The 19,749-nt window shown below is 42.7% G+C and overlaps 1 protein-coding gene across 1 annotated transcript in view; it reads right to left on the bottom strand.

The window, feature by feature from the left end:
* Positions 1 to 2,466: 2,466 nt before the first annotated feature.
* LOC141134216 (olfactory receptor 1496-like) overlaps positions 2,467 to 19,749 on the bottom strand; it is a 29,711-nt gene continuing 12,428 nt past the window's right edge. The window contains exons 3-4 of the mRNA XM_073623799.1: positions 12,626 to 13,525; positions 2,467 to 2,487 (exon numbers count right to left, since the gene is read on the bottom strand). Of these exons, the coding sequence (XP_073479900.1) occupies positions 2,467 to 2,487; positions 12,626 to 13,525 (921 nt within the window). The remainder of the gene's footprint in view (positions 2,488 to 12,625; positions 13,526 to 19,749) is intronic.

The raw sequence follows: 19,749 nt of genomic DNA, 5'->3' as shown, positions 1-19,749 counted from the left end.
TCTATTCTGCTGGCAGTGTGGGAAGGAAGAGATACCTTCTTACACATTTTTTGTTAGTCTTAGAAACCTCTGGGATGCAGTGTAAGCTCATACCAAACGACTCACAGGCTTTGACCTTGGAAACAACCCCACTACATTCTTGCTATAGCTCATCTGAATTATCTTTCTAGAAAGTGTTGAAAGCAATCCCTACTGAAACACCTGATTAATGCAGCAAGAGCTTGTATTCTGGTTAAGTGTAAACAGAATACCACCCCCTCAACACTCCCCACGCTGGCTATGTGGTTCTCAAAAATTTGGGATCTATACATCATGGAAAACCTTAGGCTGTGTTCACATCAGTGTTCTGCAGTTTTTTATCTGATAATTGTATGAGTGTTTTACACATGGTTTTAGGTGCACGCTATTAGACTGTGTCTTTTCTGAAAGCACATCAGAGATGCAGCATGCAGGACTGTAGAGTGCTTTCATGAAAAATCATGGTCTAATAGAAGTTAAAAAAACACCTAAAACCTTGTGTAAAAGATGCACACAATTGCACTGCGCCCAAACCTCAATGCACTAATGTGAACCCAGCCTTATTGTGATATTTAATCAAAAAAGTGAGACATTTAGGAAGACATGGAGCCCTGACATAGTAGGTTGTAAACTGATGCCTTTCTAGAATACTGGACGAATGACCTGGACTAGTGTGATGCATCCCTGAATACCCCCACCCCCCCTTTTTACTCTGCTCCTCCTCTACTTTACCAGATCCCCTGATCTTCCCTTTTTCCCTATTTCCCTTTTATTTTTCCTAGGTATTATTGATTCTTTTGCCATAATAGGAATTATGATTCCTTATATTATTTCTGTACTGTTTGTTCTACATTTTACTTCTCGTTTACTCCAGACCACCAAAGTGTTTTCTGAGCTCATTGTACTGGAACTTATTTACAGTTTTGAAGCGTACCTGTGTTCTTCTTTTTTGCCAGTTTGTCATGGGTATGGTACAATTCTATTGAAGAGGAATCATGGTTTTTACAGGCACCAATTTAGTAAAAATAAGTAATTTTTATTAATAATAGATGTACCAAAATATGTTAAAAACATATAAAATACAGACTTATACAAGCGGTAATCAGCTCATCCAACTCTAGCCACTGGGCTCGGGTCAGTAAATGTAATGACCACTGGGGGTCTCTGCTAGTTTATGGGTATGGTACAGTTGCATGGAAATAGTGGATTTGTACTCAATAATTCTTCATCTAATTATTGCTACAGTCGGTATACCCCAGTGTAAAAGTCAGTTAGATAACTTTTCATTATGTCACCCCATGTATTCTGATTTTGGATAAATGATTTATACTTCATATTTTTTTCCTTGATATGTTTTTTTTTGCTGTAACACTATGGTTCTATGAAGCTTGCTGTATATCTTTCTGTACCTGTTGCTCCTTTTCTATCTAAAAAACTAAAATAAAGAATTTTAAAAAAAGTCTTGAATCTTTCACCGGCACCAACATAGACACTTTATAAATTCCCAAAATAAGGTTCAAATGCTAACAAAGCCTGGGGAATGCCCAGGAAAAAAACAAAGCCTACTTACCACCAGCTTGCAGACAACCAAATTGACCTGTCTAACAGTACGCGTTAAAAATAGGGGTTTAGTCCGCACGCATTTGCAAATGCATGCGTAAGCCACAGAGCCTCGTCACGGCACCCTGATATCTGTGGTCCTAACACTAAAATATGAGTGTCCCCACAGTGGAGGCTATTTGCTGGGTGTTTGGTGTGCTTCTGTACGTTTAAGAAGGGATGGGCTGCCCTTCAGTCCACCTGCCAGCATTTATCCATTAGAATGCATGTGCCTCCACTGTGGGGACACTCTTATTTTAGTGTTAGGACCACAGATATCAGGGTGCCGTGACGAGGCTCTGTGGCTTACGCATGCATTTGCAAATGCGTGCGGACTAAACCCCTGTTTTTAACGCGTACTGTTAGACAGGTCAATTTGGTTGTCTGCAAGCTGGTGGTAAGTAGGCTTTGGTTTTTTCCTGGGCATTCCCCAGGCTTTGTTTGCAAAGGTTCAAATGCTATTGTTTTTATTTACATTATGTTGTTCCTAATTGTTTTTTTCAAGGGGCGTGGCCAGGATGTAGAACAGAGTGGACGTTTGCTTGTGGAGCTCCCAGGATCCTGAGCTATCTTCACCTCGTTCCTCCGCAAAGATCTCCCAATTCAGCTCTGGCACCCTTTGGAAGGCTTCTGGTGTATTCAGATGCCACCAGGTAATGCCATCCAAGAGCTGCTCCTCTGGACTGCAGCCAGAGAACAAGCCAGCTGCTGCCTCAGCCTCGTATGTCGACTCCATCTTAGCCAAGAGGCTGTGCAAGCACCTCAGCCCAGACTGCTTCTTCTCCTGAACTGGCCTCACCTGACAACACAGCTGTCATCCTGGCTTCTATAGAGCACAGTAATACCTCATTACTCGTTCATATAGACAAACTGCCAGAGGAAAGTAATTTGATCAGAAATGATCTTGATAAAATCCGTGGCCATCTTTCAGAGACGGAGTCCCACATCTCAGCCACAGAAGACACTACTGCCCAGCACTTTGATCTCCCACACTCTTTGCAACGTGCAGTACAAATACTTGTTGTCAAATCAGATGATGCAGAGAACTAGCTCTGTCAGAACAACGCTTGGGTGTTTGACCTGCCGGAATGAGCTGAGGGAGACAACCCAGCTGGTTTGGCAGAATCTCTCTTTAAAGATCACCTGGGTCTGCATGATGTCTTTCCCACTCATGTGGTGGAGAGAGCCCACAGAGTCCTGTCAGGCAGCAGGGTGTCCAGGTGCTACCACGGTCCTTCATGGTCCAGTTCCTGAATTACCAAGATGAGGACAGGATTCTCAATGAGCCCAGGAAAGATCCTACACTGTAACAAACAAAGGGCCCCTGCTCCACCCATAACTGGCCTTCACAGCAAGGAGCATATGGAAGGACAATGCATGCAAAACAATACCAGAGAAAATTCCCAGTTTAACTTTGCAAACACATGTGTAATCTGCAGAGCCACTTCACAGCACCCCAGTATTATCTGCAGTCATAACTCTTGTAAATTTATGATAACTTCCACAGTGGAAGCACATGCATTCTAATGAATAGATAGAGGGCAAATGAGCCTGGAGGTAGCCTGAAGTCCAGTTATAGGTGGGGACATTTGTTTGTTACTGATGTAATATTGGTGAGGAGACACACTAGACACCTTTTCTGCCATGTGCTGGGTGTACAGTGTGCCCCTGTGCCTTTAAGGAGGGATGGGCCACCTCCAGGCTCATCTGCCCTCTATCTATACTTTAGAATGCATGTGCTTCCACTGTGGAGGCTGTCATAAATTTGCAAGCATTAGGACTGTAGATAATACTGGGGTGCCATGAAGTGGCTTTGCAGTTTATGCATGTGTTTGCAAATGTGTGCTAATTAAACCCCTGTTTTAACGCATACTGTTTGACAGGTTAATTTGGTTGGTAAGCAGACTAGTTGGTGAGTTAAGCTGGGAATTCTCTCTGGTTTTGTTTAACATCCTACAATGTCCTACAAAAACACTGCAGCCCATTTGTTTCTAGACTTCTCTGCAAAATTTCTGAGAAAGTGCAAGATTTTACTAGAAGGCTCAGTCGAATTCTTCAATACTCCAGATGAAGCAAACTCCTGGATTTAGCGACTTTGGTGAGCTACCTGTGGTCCTATTGCCTATTAATCTTTTTTGGTCACCTCTGTTGCATTTCCACATTGCCTATCAAGGCTCTTGAGACTCTTCCATTTTAATTCTCCTGGTGGAGTCAATAAATATGTGTTGGTCAGGGACCTCATGGGGCTCCCTGATGCCCCATTGTACTCCTGCCCTTATATTACCTCATAGGCTCCAGGCCTTCAATTTACTGGGAGCTTGGCCCACATGACCACCCCTCACACTTTTATTGGACTACTCTACCGCAGAGATTGAACATCTTCACTACATGTTGTTCTTCTGATTCATCTCCAACCATGGGCTTTCTTTGTTAACATTGTAGACAGAGTTCTATATTTCTCCAGGGATATCAAACTGACTGACTAAATTTATTCTGGGGTATAGGCTTGTCAGTAGGGAGTTGCTTGTTTTACTTTTTGCTCTCTAGCTCAGGTACATTATAATGATATATCTAGGGCCTTATTCGTTTATGCATTTTGTTCCCTGGACGGACTTAAAGGAGTTGTAAACCTCAGCCATGAAATCTGAACAATATCTGTAGTGTTTACTTATCTCTCCCCAAAGCTGTAATTGTTGTTTCTCTCTGGTGCTTTGTTCCTTTGTTATCAAGAGGAGTATGCCTAAAACATGAGATGAATCCTCTGTATCCTTTCCTCCCTCCTGTTTTTTGTGTGGAGGGGGGTGTGTGCCTTTCCTCCAATCATCTCTCACACACTTTAATTGCAGATCTCTGCCCCCCCTCTGTGATACTTTCAGATGGAGAGGGATTTTAACATGATTCTGCCCTTTTGAAGGGGTGTAGGGAAGAGAAGACTGCAGTTCAACGAGTAAAACATATGTAGGAGGAGATTTGTTTCATCTCTATGTGTCACCTGAGGCCTATCACCTTTAACATAATGGCAATCTCCTTGGTGCTGGGTGAGGGGCTGTTTTTGACAGTGGATAGGCACATTATCTACTTGCAGTTCATTACAGTACCTACACATTTCATGGACCTTAAGGTAATGTCATGGGGGGTTATTTACTAAAGCTGGAGAGTGCAAAATCAGTCACACTTCTGCAGAGAAACAAATTAGCTTCTAACCTCAGCTTGTTTAATTAAGCTGTGGCAATAAAACCTGGACGCTGATTGGTTTATCTGCAGAAGTGTGACTGATTTTGCACTCTCTAGCTTTAGTAAATAAATTTCATAGTGTTCTGGGACTGATTGATAAAACTAAAAGAGATCTCTAATGTTTAAGTTCCCTAAATCACATTGACCCCATGTTCTGTTTCTCCAAGAAACCCATTTATTGAGAAATAAAATTCTGTCCCTGCGCAGATCATGGGTATAGTAGGCCTTCTATGGCACCTAGCCTGAGTAAACAAGGGTTGCCATCCTTAGTAATAAATCTTTATCATACAAGGTTAAATGAGGTCCTTACAGACCCAGGATTTGGATACATTGTACTCATTATTGATGTCCACGCTGCCTTATATGCCTTTGTCAATGTCTTTATCCCCCCACCTTTCAACCAGTCTATTTTATATGTGCTCTATGAAAAACTGGCCCCCTTTCAAATATCTCAAATCCTGATAGCAGGGGACTTTAACAATATACTTGATAGTAGTTTAGACACATTTAACCCTCAGCGAAGGGCTAATTCAGATTTAGCACATTGGGCTAGTGCACTCAATCTCACCGAGGTGGGGAGGTGGAAAAATCACCCTTCCAAGCCAGGGCCTAATCTTGTCTCTCAGTCGCCTATTACTTGGGTTCCCGAATCAAACTGACTTTCTGCACCTGACTGCTATCTGCTGTGAGAACTGTTGCTTACTTGCCTGCAGGCCTCTGGGATCACTCTCCACTTGAGATTGTCTTCAAGGTGGGGAGTTGGAGAGCTCCTGGTGGTTGGAACTTGACATCTAAGTGAATTTGGAACCCATTTGGAACCCAAAGGTCTGTGACATTCTCTTTGAGAAAATAACTCAATACTGGAATATGAACAAGTCCACTGCCTCACCCTCCTTGGTCTGCAATGCCTTTAAGACTACTGTCTGGGGCAAATGTATTTTGGCTATTTAAACTGCTCAAAAAGAATACTCCTTCTGAACACCTCAACTGGAGGACCATGAGTTGGAGGCAGCGGTCTAAGCATAGGGCCTAAGCAAGACGTTATCTCTTCTTACACTACACTATCCACTATCCTGACTCATTTGGATTTCTAACTTCTTTCTAGGAGACTTTCCAAACCAGATGACAAGAATGGTAGCCCTTTGGCTAGGTTGATGGTGGATTTCAAACAAAACCTTTTGGCTGAACTGGGTACACTTCCCCTAGCCCCCTTACGGAGGAAGAAGTTATGGCATTGGACACAGATATAACCTCCCTCAAAAGTGAGACGACCATCCATTCATTCCCCGTCACTAAATCAGCAGGCTTGGATGGCTCCCTTAGTAAATGCAGAAACTCAAGAGTCTCTATGCAGTGTGCTTGGAGGCTGGGGAATTACCTGATTCCATGTAGCATGCTCATATCACCCTGATCCCCAATCTGGACATGGATCTGCTCAATTGTGCCTCCTATAGACCTATATATTTACTAAACCATGATCTTAAGATTTTGATGCAGGTCCTGGGCACCAGGTTGATGAAGTTCCTCCCTTCTGTGATTAATATCGATTAGGCCGGATTTATGCCAGGAAAATCCACTGACATAAACTTGTGCAGGGTCTTCATTCATTTACCACTACCTTCATAGATCTCTGATAATAGGAATCTGGTTGCTGTTGATATTGAGAAGGCCTTTGACTCCATGCATTAGCATTACATGAGTTCTGTGTTGACTGCCAAGGGTTTTGGATAGAAATCCTATACAAATTCTTTACAAATCTCCAGTGGCTCAGATCAAACTTGAGGAAATCTTTCAAATTCCTTTCCAATACAAAGGGGAATGACACAGGGGTGCGCACTCTCCCCATCTCTGTTTACCTTAATCATGGAGCCCCTGGCCACATCCTTAAGGTTGTTTTTTCACATAGGGGGATTCAGGTAGGTACCATCACCATTATAGAAAGTTGCCCTATATGGGGACAATTTAGTCCTTTTTCTCCATGACCTAATAACATGCCTCTAGGAGGCTATATGCCTTCTCTCCCATTTTGCTGCTGGTGAATTGGTACAAATCCCTGATTCTCCTTATTGACCTTATTGGCAACTGACTTGCCACTTCCGCTCCACTGGATGGACACCACCTGATACCTTGGCATTAATATCTCCCCCGATGTCACAAAGTTCTGTATTTAAATCTGTACCCCTTGCTAACCAGTGCAAAGCTGAAACTTGAGGCGTGGAGTAGCATGCTTCTGTTATTGACTGGCAAAATCATCCTAGTCAAGATGAAAATCTTACCAGCTTTATTATTTGTTCTCCACCATTCCCCTAGATACCCAAAGATGTATTCCAGCTTCCAGGTTTTGGCTAGCAGTACTCTGTTGGTCGTGGACCCAGGGGGTACTGGCTTGTCCAGATGTATACTCTTATTAACTTGCAGCTCTCCTCTCACATGCACATAATTGGGTGACTTGAGACAACTCCAACATGTTGGTGGAACGGGAAGCAGCTTCCCTTGGCTCCATTGAAGGCTTATGGAACCTCCCCTATAGGGGTCTCAAAACTACTCACTCCCTCTCAAAGGCTTTGTAAGTTAGTCCCCTGACACTCCTCTATGGCTGAACCCTATGTTACCAGAATTCTTGTCAATTCCGGACTGCTCAGTTTGGGCTACTAAAGGGATTAAGAATCTAGTGAACATTTGCAAGGGGTGCATCCTGAAGTCTTTTGACAATCTCAAATTACAAGTTGATCTCCTCAACTCCTGTTTGCTCAGGTACCTGCAGCTTCGCCATGCCTACTATACTTAGTTTGGGACCTCACAGTTGACTCTCACCTCCTCCACGATGGTGACCCTGATCTAACTAAACAATCTAGCCAAACCACTTACAAGGCATTTACAAAGCCTTTCAACCCTCTATACATACTGGTTTGGATCATCTACAATCCGAATGGTGGGCAGAGGAGCCCGACCTGGACCACAAGGATTGGGAGGAAGCTTTGGAATATTCCTTCCACAACTAGTATCAGCAAGAGTAATAGGGCGTACACACGGTCGGACTTTGTTCTGACATTCCGACAACAAAATCCTAGGATTTTTTCCGACGGATGTTGGCTCAAACTTGTTTTGTCTACACACGGTCGCACAAAGTTGTCAGAAAATCCGATCGTTCTAAACGCGGTGGCGTAAAACACGTACGTCGGGGCTATAAACGGGGCAGTGGCCAATAGCTTTCATCTCTTTATTTATTCTGAGCATGCGTGGCACTTTGTCCGTCGGATTTGTGTACACACGATCGGAATTTCCGACAACGGATTTTGTTGTCGGAAAATTTTATCTCCTGCTCTCCAACTTTGTGTGTCGGAAAATCCGATGGAAAATGTCCGATAGAGCCCACACACGGTCGGAATTTCCGACAACACACTCCGATCGGACATTTTCCATCGGAAAATCCAACCGTGCGTACGGGGCAATAGAGTTATCCAGTTAAAGATTCTGCAATGGGATCAATCTTACACCCCAAAGATTACATAAGATCTACCTGAATGTTTCCCCTACCTGTTGGATAAGTGGGAGTGAGTCAGCTGACTTCATCCATATGCTCTTGGATTACCCATAGTTACAACAATATTGGCATGCAGCTGCCAATTTATAGCTCATCTAAGTATTATCCCTTTTTTACAAATCAATGTGTGCCTGCTGGGCCTTGTGAACTTACTGGTCTATGCAGGAGCAACAATAACCCTACTGGGCCTTCTTTTGTTTTATGCAAGAAAGACCAGTATACTGAAATGGAAGTTGCCAGTAGCACCAACTCTGGACTTCTGGAGGTCTCTTGTGAATTTGTTAACCCTTTATATAAAGCTATGTATCTCTCTTGTGGTTGCCCACTGAAATTAAACAAAGTATGGGACCTCTGGATTACCTCAGTAGACACTAACAACTCCAATGCTGGGTTTTGATCCGCATAACATTAAGTAGCTACTGTAAGTGCTATCCAGGTGACCTCTTCTCCTGCACCTTGGATCTGAAAAGTATGACACTGTATTTCTTGTCAACATTTTTTATTAATGTAACAAAAGTGAGAAGGTACATGATTAAAGAAGATACCGTCTTAGATTGCTTATATGATAACAAGCATACTAACAAACTTATCAGAACTACGAATGAGTATAACCATGAGTATACAAGGGGAGGTGATAAGTAAGATCGGCTATAAATACATACGTTAAATGGCGCTATAGAAACATTCTACAATCGCTGATATGGTTAATAGTGATTGAACATGTTACCAGATTATATCTAGGAGGAAGAAGGTGCCCCATATTTGTGGCAGGGGTAGGAAGGATATGTAGAAAGAAAGGAGGGGGAAAGGAGGGTGAAAAGAGCGAGTGAGTATGTGAGCGAGTATAGGATAAAGTGAGGATGAGTAATCAGAAAAGGATCTCAATAGAGCGCTCACTCCTGAAGGGTCCAATAGAGGGAAGAGCAAGAACAGGTTCAACAGGGGAAAAGTTTCCCTGGGTGGTGGCATGGCTCTAGTTCAGGAGATGATGGGGTTGAATAAAAGAGAGGTACAATTTCCAGGGCTATAATAAGGTCTTGTTGAAGTCAGGGGTAAGCAATGCTTAACCCAGGGTTGCCATTTCTTCTCAAATGTACGCATCTTGTGGTTTTCAATGGCTGTCATTTTAGCATTGATAAGGGCCATATTCATTCTATGTCTAGCTCAGCCACAATCAAAGTCTGAGATTTCCATGCCTTAGCAATAGTTTGCTTGGCTGCTGTGGTAAGTTGTAGGAGTAATTGGAATTGGTTACGAGTCAACTCAGCTGACTTTAGGTTTGTTGGTTTCTAGGGCGTGTAGGTGTGTGCCTTGAGCTGAGCAGCCTCGAAAACACATCCCCGAGTATGGTGGGACATATTTTGCTATCCTAGCTGGAACAAGGTACCAACATGTGAGGACCTTATAGTTAGTTTCTATTAGGTGAGGAGTCCTAGGGTAACCCGGTATATAAGAAGGCGATGAACAATGTAGAGGTTGAGTTCCGAACATGTGGCTGAAGTGAGTCCAGTTAACTACGAGCAGGATAAGCCAATGGAAATGTTATTGTAAGAGAATCAGGGTCCAGTAAAGAAAGGGCAGAAGATTTACCATCTTCCATCTTACCATCTTCCAGGGAGGACAATAAAGAAGATGTGCTGTAACAAACGGTTGTTGCATGAGTGAAGTCAGTCCATTGAGTCCTCAGTGTTTGCTGCAGGGGTTTTAAAAAATCCACGTTTGTAGAGACTTAGACGGGTGTGATCCTTACAGGCAGCCATCAGTTTTTGTGGGGAGCGGGAGGCCGATCCCCAGTGAGAGGAGTCCCTATTAGGGGTACAGTCCAGCAGGTTTAGGTCTTGCAGGGCTGACTGAAGTTCCTCGGCTGTGCGGCAGGCATATTTGGTCTCCAGATGGGTAAAGAGTATTGAGAAAGGAAACCCCCAGTGATATGTAAACTGATGGCGCTGAAGTATCTGGAGATGTGGTTTCAGAGCGCATCTCTTTGCCACCGTAAGCAGGGAAAGATCTGCAAATAGCCTGTATGTGTAACCCTGAAAGGATAGGGAGTCTTTGCCTCTGCCGGCTGCAAATAGCTGTTCCTTAGTGCGGTAGTAGTGGAATTAGCTATTATATCTCTGGGCGGGCAATTAGTTTTGTGGGGGGATAGGGCCCTGTGGACCCTGTCCATCTCCAATCCTTCTGCAGGGATGGCAGGTTACAGTTCCAGGAACAGGGCCAACATGGTAGCTTGCAGGTCTAGCACGGTCTCAGGGATCTCCTGATCCGAAGATTAGAGTGACGGGCCCCGTTCTCTTGATCTTCTAAATGGAACTGTAACACCAGGTTCTCCTCCCTGAGGTTCTCAAGCTCAGCAGTACTTGTGTGTGATTTTCATGGATATCCACCCTCACTTCTAGCTCAGCTGTCCTTTGGCCCAGCTCCCAAATCTCACGGGTTAATTTATCTGTGATGTGGTTAGATGTTTGTTTAAGGGCCTTCTGGAGCATACAAAGTTTAAACTGCTTGAACATGCCTGAGTGAATTACAGTTTGTGTGCTGCCAGTGTCTGAGTCTGACTCACTGTTTGTGTCCAGGAATGGCTGAGCGTGCTGTGGTGGCTTAGCAGAGCACGGTGTGCTGGGCTGGGAAGATGAAGTCGGCACCATCTTGGCAAAGGGCCGGACAGGGCGCCCCTGATGTTTTTGGATTGTATTTACCTTTGGAGCCTCTGAGGACCATGGCTGCAGGAGTGGTGATCTCGCTATGTCAATAGGAGGCAGCGGGTGCTGCTTAGGGAACTGATGCATGTCTGTGGTCTCCGGTGAAGTTATCCCTGGAGCTGAGCTCCTGGCCAGAATTACCGCTTGGTCAGACTCTTCGCATGCACCCCTGACACTGTATTTCAATCCTCCTTGGTCCAGTAGGGACCCGCGTGCAATTGTAAAGTGCCCCTTAGGCTCTTCTATGCTGAATACACCTGTGAGCGAGAAGTTGTTGGTACAGTTTTACTACAGTTTGTTAACCGTTCACTGTACCCTGATGTTTTTACCTGGATTCTTGGGCCTGGGTATGCCCAAAAGGCACAGTTTTATATATTGATTTTGCATATACTGCAATAAAAATTTAGGTTGCATGCCAGTGTATTACACTAAGCAGTGGTTGGCACGAATAGTCAGTAAAATTTATGATTTTCAGACTCCAACCTTTATGAGAAACAAACAGGAAAGAACAGTAATGTAGCAATATATGAGTCATGATTTTCTACTATGCTGATACAAAAGTTTTGCGAATGTCAAAAGATCACCTAATGATAACTCTGAAAATGTTGTGTACATGTGCACATCTACATGTACATCTGTGTAGCATTACCACCCACAAAGCATTTGTAAATATCAATATAGGACAGCCTTTCTCATTTAGGGTTCCATGGAAACCTTAAGGTTCCTTTAGAAGTTGCTAAGGGTTCCTTGAGCAATGAAAGCAATGAACAATTTCTGCATCTTTTACAAGTAACCCATGACATCAGTGATCATTTTAGCTATCTGTAAGGGGGGTTATTCCCACTGACTACAAAGGTAAAAAGCAAACTTTCCACTGACAACCATGCTAATGTACCTTAAATTGTAGATATAGTAATTATTGGTAGGGGTTCCATGAGACAAAAAAAATTATTTTAGGGTTCCTCGGAGTTGAAAACGTTTGGAAAGGCTGCTAGAATATGAAAAATTATGGAATTTTAGACATAAAACTATATTCCATTTTGGGATGAAAGTAAAGTTGTTGCTTCTTCCTTCAGTTAGATTTCAGTTACATAACTGTGCCGAGATATATGGTACCAATATGTAATTATACTTACAAATTGTGGCTCCAATTGTGGCTACACTGAGACGCCAAACACAAATATTGGAACTCAGTCCTGATGTCGGTGGAGCCGAAGTACAGAGCAAGCTGTACTGATATAAGGAAATGTATGACTTTTTTTTCTTACAATAAAAATAAAGAATAAAAATAAAAGCATAAATGGCAAAGCTAAATAGACAATAGCAGAAACTTATTTCATACAATTGTGGTGTGTGCCTGTAAATCTGTTTTAAAGTAATATTTTATAATATAATTTTGACCATCAATCATTTAAAAGCATTAGTTTATTCTGTAATCATATTATATATCTAATTAAATGTAAAATATAATTTTTAATTTCTAATTTGAATGCACATGCAAAAGGGTTTTATAAAAAATTGCCAATACTTTTTTCAGGTCTTTATTCCTTAAAGTGTATATCAAAGGATTTATCAGTGGGGTGAGTACAGTATAGGATAATGATAAGAACTTAGTCATGTTTGCTGACTGTCCTCTACTGGGTACCAAGTAAGCACAAGCTAGGTTGCCATAATAGATACAGACAACAGCTAGATGGGAACTACATGTAGAGAAAACCTGCTGCCTTCCAGTAATGGATGGAATTTTAAGAATGGTGACTATGATAATAATATAAGATAAAATGACAAAGAAAAATGGGATGACATCAAATAAAACAGTCAGCAATGTTATCTCTATCTGAATAATTGCTATATCAGAGCAGGAAAGTTTAAGAATTGGATCAAGATCACAGAAAAAGTGATCAACAATGTTGGGACCACAAAACTGCAAATGAGCAACATTTAAAGTATGCATCAGCATTGTTAAACAACTTGAAGACCAACAGAAAATAACCAAGGTACAGCAGCGGTGGTGGTTCATCATCAAACTATAATGTAATGGTTTACAGATGGCCAAATATCTGTCATAAGACATCACAGTTAGAAGAAGGCTGTCCAATATTACTGTAACACAAAAGAAATAAAACTGAGATAGGCAACCAGAAAATGACATTATGGTATCATTTACCAAAAGCGTTTGGAACATATTAGGAAGAATATCACTTGCCATTAAGATATCAGACATAGCGAGCTGAGAGAGGAAGATGTACATGGGAGATTGGAGGATTTTGCTGTAGGACACCAGTGTGATGATCAGGAGGTTTCCACATATTGTCACACAATAAAGCATAAGCAAAATAAAAAACAGCACATGTTTTACAATTTGTGAAGTCTGAAATCCTAGGAGATGGATTGTGGAAATTCTGGTCATATTCATCTTCTCCATGACCTGAAAACAATATATTAAAATTAACGTGTAACATTTATAAAGCAGCTTTAGCCAGGTAAAGAAAGCAATGTGGACTGTCTAAGTCCGAGTTCACATATGTGAGGCCGCGTTTCCCAGCATGGGGTCCTGTGCATTCCTGTTCACTGGTTCAGGTGCGAATTAAGTATGAATTTTTACCAGAATTCTGACTTGAACTGGAGCCAAACATGCACACACTTTTGGAATGCGGACCACAGCCGCTCCGGACATGTGTGAACCGGCTCCATTGAGAGGAGATCACACTCGCATGTCATGTGAATTGGATGCAGGGAAACCCACATTCAACTTGCACATATGTGAACCAGTGCCTAAAGAGAAGGAAAAGAAAGAGAGAGAAAATGAGAGAGACAGAGAGAGTGAGTGGGAAATAGGAGAGAGGAGGCTTTTTTTGGGTGGCACAGTGGTGTAGTGGTTAGCATTCTTGCCTAGCAGTAAAAAGGGTCGCTGGTTCGAATCCCAACCATGACACTACCTGCCTGGAGTTTGCATGTTCTCCCTGTGCTTGCATGGGTTTCCTCTGGGTACTCCTTTTTCCTCCCACACTTCAAAGACATGCTGGTAGGTTAATTGTCTTCTGTCCAAAATTGGCCCTAGTATATGAATGTGAGTTGGGAACCTTGGATTGTGGGCTCCTTGAGGGTCGGGACCAATGTGAGTGTGCGATGCATGTGTGGAGTGCTACGTAAATTGACAGCGCTATATGGGTACCTTAAATAAAAAAATAGGGATAATTGTAGACATGCACCCACGCTCACTCAGGATGGACTGGTGTCTTTATTCAACCTTACTAACTACGTAACTATGTAACTAATCAAGTAGATTTTTTTTTTCAATGCTATAAGGAAGTACAGAAGGGAATATTCATTTACAAAGTTCAAAAAAGCAATGAAACCAATAAGAATATATTTCACTGTAGTGTAAACAGTGAGAAATAGACACTTACATTTTGCTGTTGGTTACTGCACCTTTTCTCGTTTAGCTAATATCTATCAGATACCTCCCCTGTTGTTTATTGTATTCTGAAAGCTGGAACCCCCAGCTGTCAAATGCCTATTATCTAATTTAATGCAGTCACTCTTTGGCCAATAATATTCCTTCAGATCCTTTAACAAAAACTGAAAAGTTAATTTTGGTTGTGCTTGGTGGTAGCAACAGGGCTACCCACAGCTAGAATTTTGTTCATTTCAACCGGAATAAAAAAAAAATCACCCTTGAGTTTAACTGAAATTCATGCATTTAAATGTGGAATGTAATAGAGGTTGAGCTTAACATGCTTTATCTTCAGCACAAATAGCTTTCAATGGGATCTGCTGCATAGAGTGAAGTCATCCACACTCCACAACTAAAGTCAATGGAAATGTGCTTAATTCCAATTAAAGTGTGATTTAAAGGTAAGTCCAATTGTATTATTATTATTTTATATATATACCTAAAATAGTGGTCAAAGATGTTACCAGAGATGTATATTGTGCTCTTTTGAATGCTTTTCTGGTGTGGCTTTTATAAAGAAACAAAATGAATTGCATGGAGCCACTGGGAATCTGTGATCAGTGATATTCTCATGGGCTAAAACATTGATGTGGCCAGAGATATGAGATTATCAGTCAGTACTTTGGGAGGAACTGTAAAAGGAATATTCAAAGTAATATTAAAAACAAAAGGTTATTTCTTTTATTTCCTAGGTCTGTATATGCATGGTTCTCTGTTCATTCATTATACTGGCATAACCATAATAACAATAGTTAATATTATTATTACTATTGTTATTATTATCTATTGTTACAGCAGTCCATAGCCAAATAAGAACTACAAGATTGCCAAAATTTCCATTAAGTCTTTTTAAGCAGCAGTCAGAATCCACAGTGTAGAGATGGTGCCTGACACAAATGTATCCTTATCCCTTTACATATTTCTCTTATGTCATAGATAAGAAGCAACAAGAACCAACAGTACTGTAAGTAAGGGCCAGCATTTCTTGTATCCCACATTGCTCTTACCTTATTTTATTACTTGTTTTTTGTGATCACTTTTCTTACCTTGGAGTATACCATTTGACTGTTTTAAAAAACCCAAATGGTTTTTGACCTGCACCATTGGAGTCCTTCTCCTTTCCTCTGTTTTATATGACTACTTCCTGGAGCCTTCACGGAACAGCTTCGGAGACGGCTATCAGGCTGGGGAGCACTTGGAGTCTGCACGGTTCAGGAGCCAAGGATATTACCTTGAACCAGGTCTCATTCATCTGTGTCCAGCACCTGAGCAACCTCCGATGAATACAGCACAAGATCCCAAGCTTGTTTGACCCCTCTGTCGTACCGCATATGTGGTCCATCACAGCTGGTAAGAGTACCCATTTACTTTTCGAGTTTCGTTGTTATTGACTACAGACAAGCCTTACACCATTTTTCCAAGATTGGGACTACCTCCGTCAGAGGGACATACCATTCAACACTCTTGTGGACACTTTTTTCACCTACTTACTGGGCTATATTTAGTCTAGCCAATATGTTTTGGTTTTACATTTAGTTTTTTATTTATACTTTTTAATAGCGCTACACTGTCACTGTATTATCTAATTTGAACTTTGTATGTTTGAGTGTTAGCAGCTCACTTACCCCATTATAGCGCAGTCCTTTCCTTCACCAGTACTATCTGTACCATGAAGCCATGTTAATCTTACATAGTTTCATAGTGGGAAAAAATATGAATTTCCTTCAAGTTTTACACAGCAGGTTAAAACTTTGGACAACAATGGACACAAGGCTGTATGATCATATTTGTAGATTAAAATAACCTTACTACAGTATATATAGTCATTAGGGTTGCACCGATACCACTTTTTTAAGACCGAATACAAGTACCAATACCAATACTTTTTTCAAGTACTCGCAGATACCAGCAAAAGAGCAATACTTTTTTTAATGTCACGTGGCAGTGGCACTAATATGCAGCACTCATGATGCGTGGACTGTGTCAGTAGTTTTGTTCTTATTTTTTTACAATTTTATTTTTTACAATTTTTTACAATTTTATTTTTTTGGTTTATTTTTTTACAATGCTTTTTTTTTTGGGGGGGGGGATGGTGTCAGTGGGTTTTTTATTTTTTAATTATTGTTACAATTTAACCTTTTAAATATTTATTTATTACAATTCTTTATTTTAAATTTTTTTATCAGCCCTGTGGGGGGGCTTTGGTGAGATATCTGGGGTCTTAACAGACCCCTGACATCTCCCTTTTGAGACACAGAAAAAGACTGGGGACAGAGATTCCCCAGTCCCTTTCTCAGCAGCCTCAGCTGCACTGGAAAAGAACACAGTTTACGATGCTCAGTTATGAATGGACAGAGTCAGTCACTGATCATTTGGAATAGGAAGGAGCCGACAGATTTACTGGCTCCTTCCTCCGCTCTCCATCCTGAGTGATTGACACAGAGGGGGGACAGGAGCGGAATACATGGAGGGGGGCCCGGAGCGGAATACACGGAGGGGGGATCGGAGCGGAATACATGGAGGGGGACAGGAGCGGAGTACATGGAGGGGGGACAGGAGTGGAGTATACAGAGGGGGGACAGGAGCGGAGTATACAGAGGGGGGACAGGAGTGGAGTATACAGAGGGGGGACAGGAGTGGAATATACAGAGGGGGGACAGGAGCGGAGTACATGGAGGGGGGACAGGAGTGAAGTATACAGAGGGGGGACAGGAGCAGAGTATATAGAGGGGAGACAGGAGCGGAGTATACAGAGGGGGGGCAGGAGCGGAGTATACAGAGGGGGGACAGGAGCGGAGTATACAGAGGGGGACAGGAGCGGAGTATACAGTGGGGGGACAGGAGCGGGGTACACGGAGGGGGACTGGAGGAGCCTAGAGGAGGACATGGAGGGGGACTGGAGAAGTATACAGGGACAGTCAGGGGGTGATCAATGCGGTGGTGGTGGGGAGTTACAAGCACCGATCCCCCCTGTATAGATTTCAATAAAGCAGCTGGAAGCCGCAGAGGGGAGAGGAGGAGAAGCGGCTGTCAGTTACTTTATTGAAATCTATACAGGGGAATCCGTACTTGTAACTCCCCCACCACTGCCTGACTGTCCAGGTATTGGATAAAGCATCGGAGCATTTGCCCAAGTACAAGTACTCGGGCAAATACTCGGTATCGGCACCGATACCGATACTAGTATAGGTATTGGTGCAACCCTAGTAACGACAAATGGGATGCAGCCAAAGAAAAAAGACACCAATGTTGCTTCTAGTTGAATAATTGCTGTATCGGAGCAGGAAAGCTTAAGAATTGGGTCAAGATCACAGAAAAAGTGATCAATAATGTTGGGGCCACAAAAGTGCAGTTGGGCTACATTTAAAGTATGCATCGCCACGATAAAAAAAACTTGAAGCCCAACAGGTAATAATCAATATAAAGCAGCAGCGGAGGTTCATTATCAAACTATAATGTAATGCAGCCCTCAAAAATTTCACTCACCTGCTCGTATTTTGCGAGTGGAATTTAACAGAGGGCGAGTGAGGAGCAGAGGCGGAACAGGCTGACAGTTTCCTGGCTGATTGCTTCTGGCTGGGCCGCTTTGATGTCCTGTAAAAAAGCCTGCATCGCTTCTGGCAGAAGCGATCAGCCAGGAAAAGGTCAGAAGGATCATGCATCCGGAGGACACAGAGCGGGGATCTTCCGCTGAGACATATATGAGCTTGTATATGAATAGCCTGGCCGATGTCAAACAAAGTCCTGCCTCCGGACCGGCATTGGACCAATATGCTGTCTATTAGATTCCAGGAGATGAGACTTTGTTTGAAAAGTGCAGCTATTCATATACAAGCCATGTTTTAGCGGGAGATCCCGTTCTGTGTCATCCGGCTGCCCCATCCTGACTCCTTCCTGGTACAATGCTAGGCATGGATGATTGATGAGGCTGCACTTTTGGGCAATGGTAGGCTGCACATATGGGCAATGATGAGGCTGCACTTATGGACAATGAGAGGCTGCATGATACGCTGCACTGGTGGGCAATGGTATGCTGCACTGGTGGGCATTGATAGCCTGCACTAATGGGCACTGGTATGCTGCACTGGTGGGCACTGATAGGCTGCACGAATGGGCACTGGTATGCTGCACTGGTAGGAAATTGTATGCTGCACTTATGGGCAATAATATGCTGCACTGATGGGCACTGATATGCTGCACTGATGGGCACGGATACGCTGCACTGATGGGCAATAATATACTGCACTGATGGGCTATAATACGCTGCACTGATGGGCACTGATACGCTGCACTGATGGGCAATGATAGGCTGCACTAATGGGCACTGATATGCTGCAATAATGGACTGCACTGATGGGGCTGCACTGATGGGCACTGATGGAATGCACTGATGGGGCAGCACTGATAGGCACTGATGAGGCTGCACTGATGGGGACTGATACGCTGCACTGATGGGCACTAATAGGCTGCACTGATGGGCTTCACTGATGGGCTGCACTGATGAGTACTAATATGCTGCACTGATAGACTGCACTGATGGGCACTGATAAGGCTGCACTGATCAGCTACACTGATAAGGCTGCACTGATGGGCACTGATGAGGCTGCACTGATGGGCACTGATACGCTGCACTGATGGGCTTCACTGATGGGCTGCACTGATGAGTACTGATATGCTGCACTGATGGACTGCACTGATGGTCACTAATAAGACTGCACTGATGGGCACTGATAGGCTGCACTGATCAGCTACACTGATCGACTTCACTGATGGGCACTGTTTGGCTGCGCTAATGGGTACTGATATGCTTCATGTTAATATTGTTAAAGTTTTTGTTAAAATGTATTTTTGGAACTTAATTCTGCATAAAACATTTAACAGTGTAATTTCATGAGATAATTTACTAGGGCGTGTTTAGGGGCGGGGCAGGGTAGGGCAACTGGTGGCGAGTAACTCTTAAGGCCTGGCTAGTGGCTCACAACTTGAAATTTTGAGCCCTGATGTAATGGTTTACAGATGGCCAAATATCTGTCATAGGACATCACAGTATCAGAAAAAAAATTGTCAATTAAAGTGACGCAGTGCAGTATTGCAAAAAATGGCCTGGACATTAAGGGGGGAAATCTTTTGGGCCTGAAGAAGTATGTGCCTAACATTAACACACATTGAGCCCTGGTTCACATTGATGTGATTTG

This window comes from Aquarana catesbeiana, linkage group LG03, assembly GCF_042186555.1.
Source record: "Aquarana catesbeiana isolate 2022-GZ linkage group LG03, ASM4218655v1, whole genome shotgun sequence".
NCBI lineage: Eukaryota > Metazoa > Chordata > Amphibia > Anura > Ranidae > Aquarana > Aquarana catesbeiana.
This window is presented reverse-complemented; position numbering and strand designations above follow the sequence as displayed.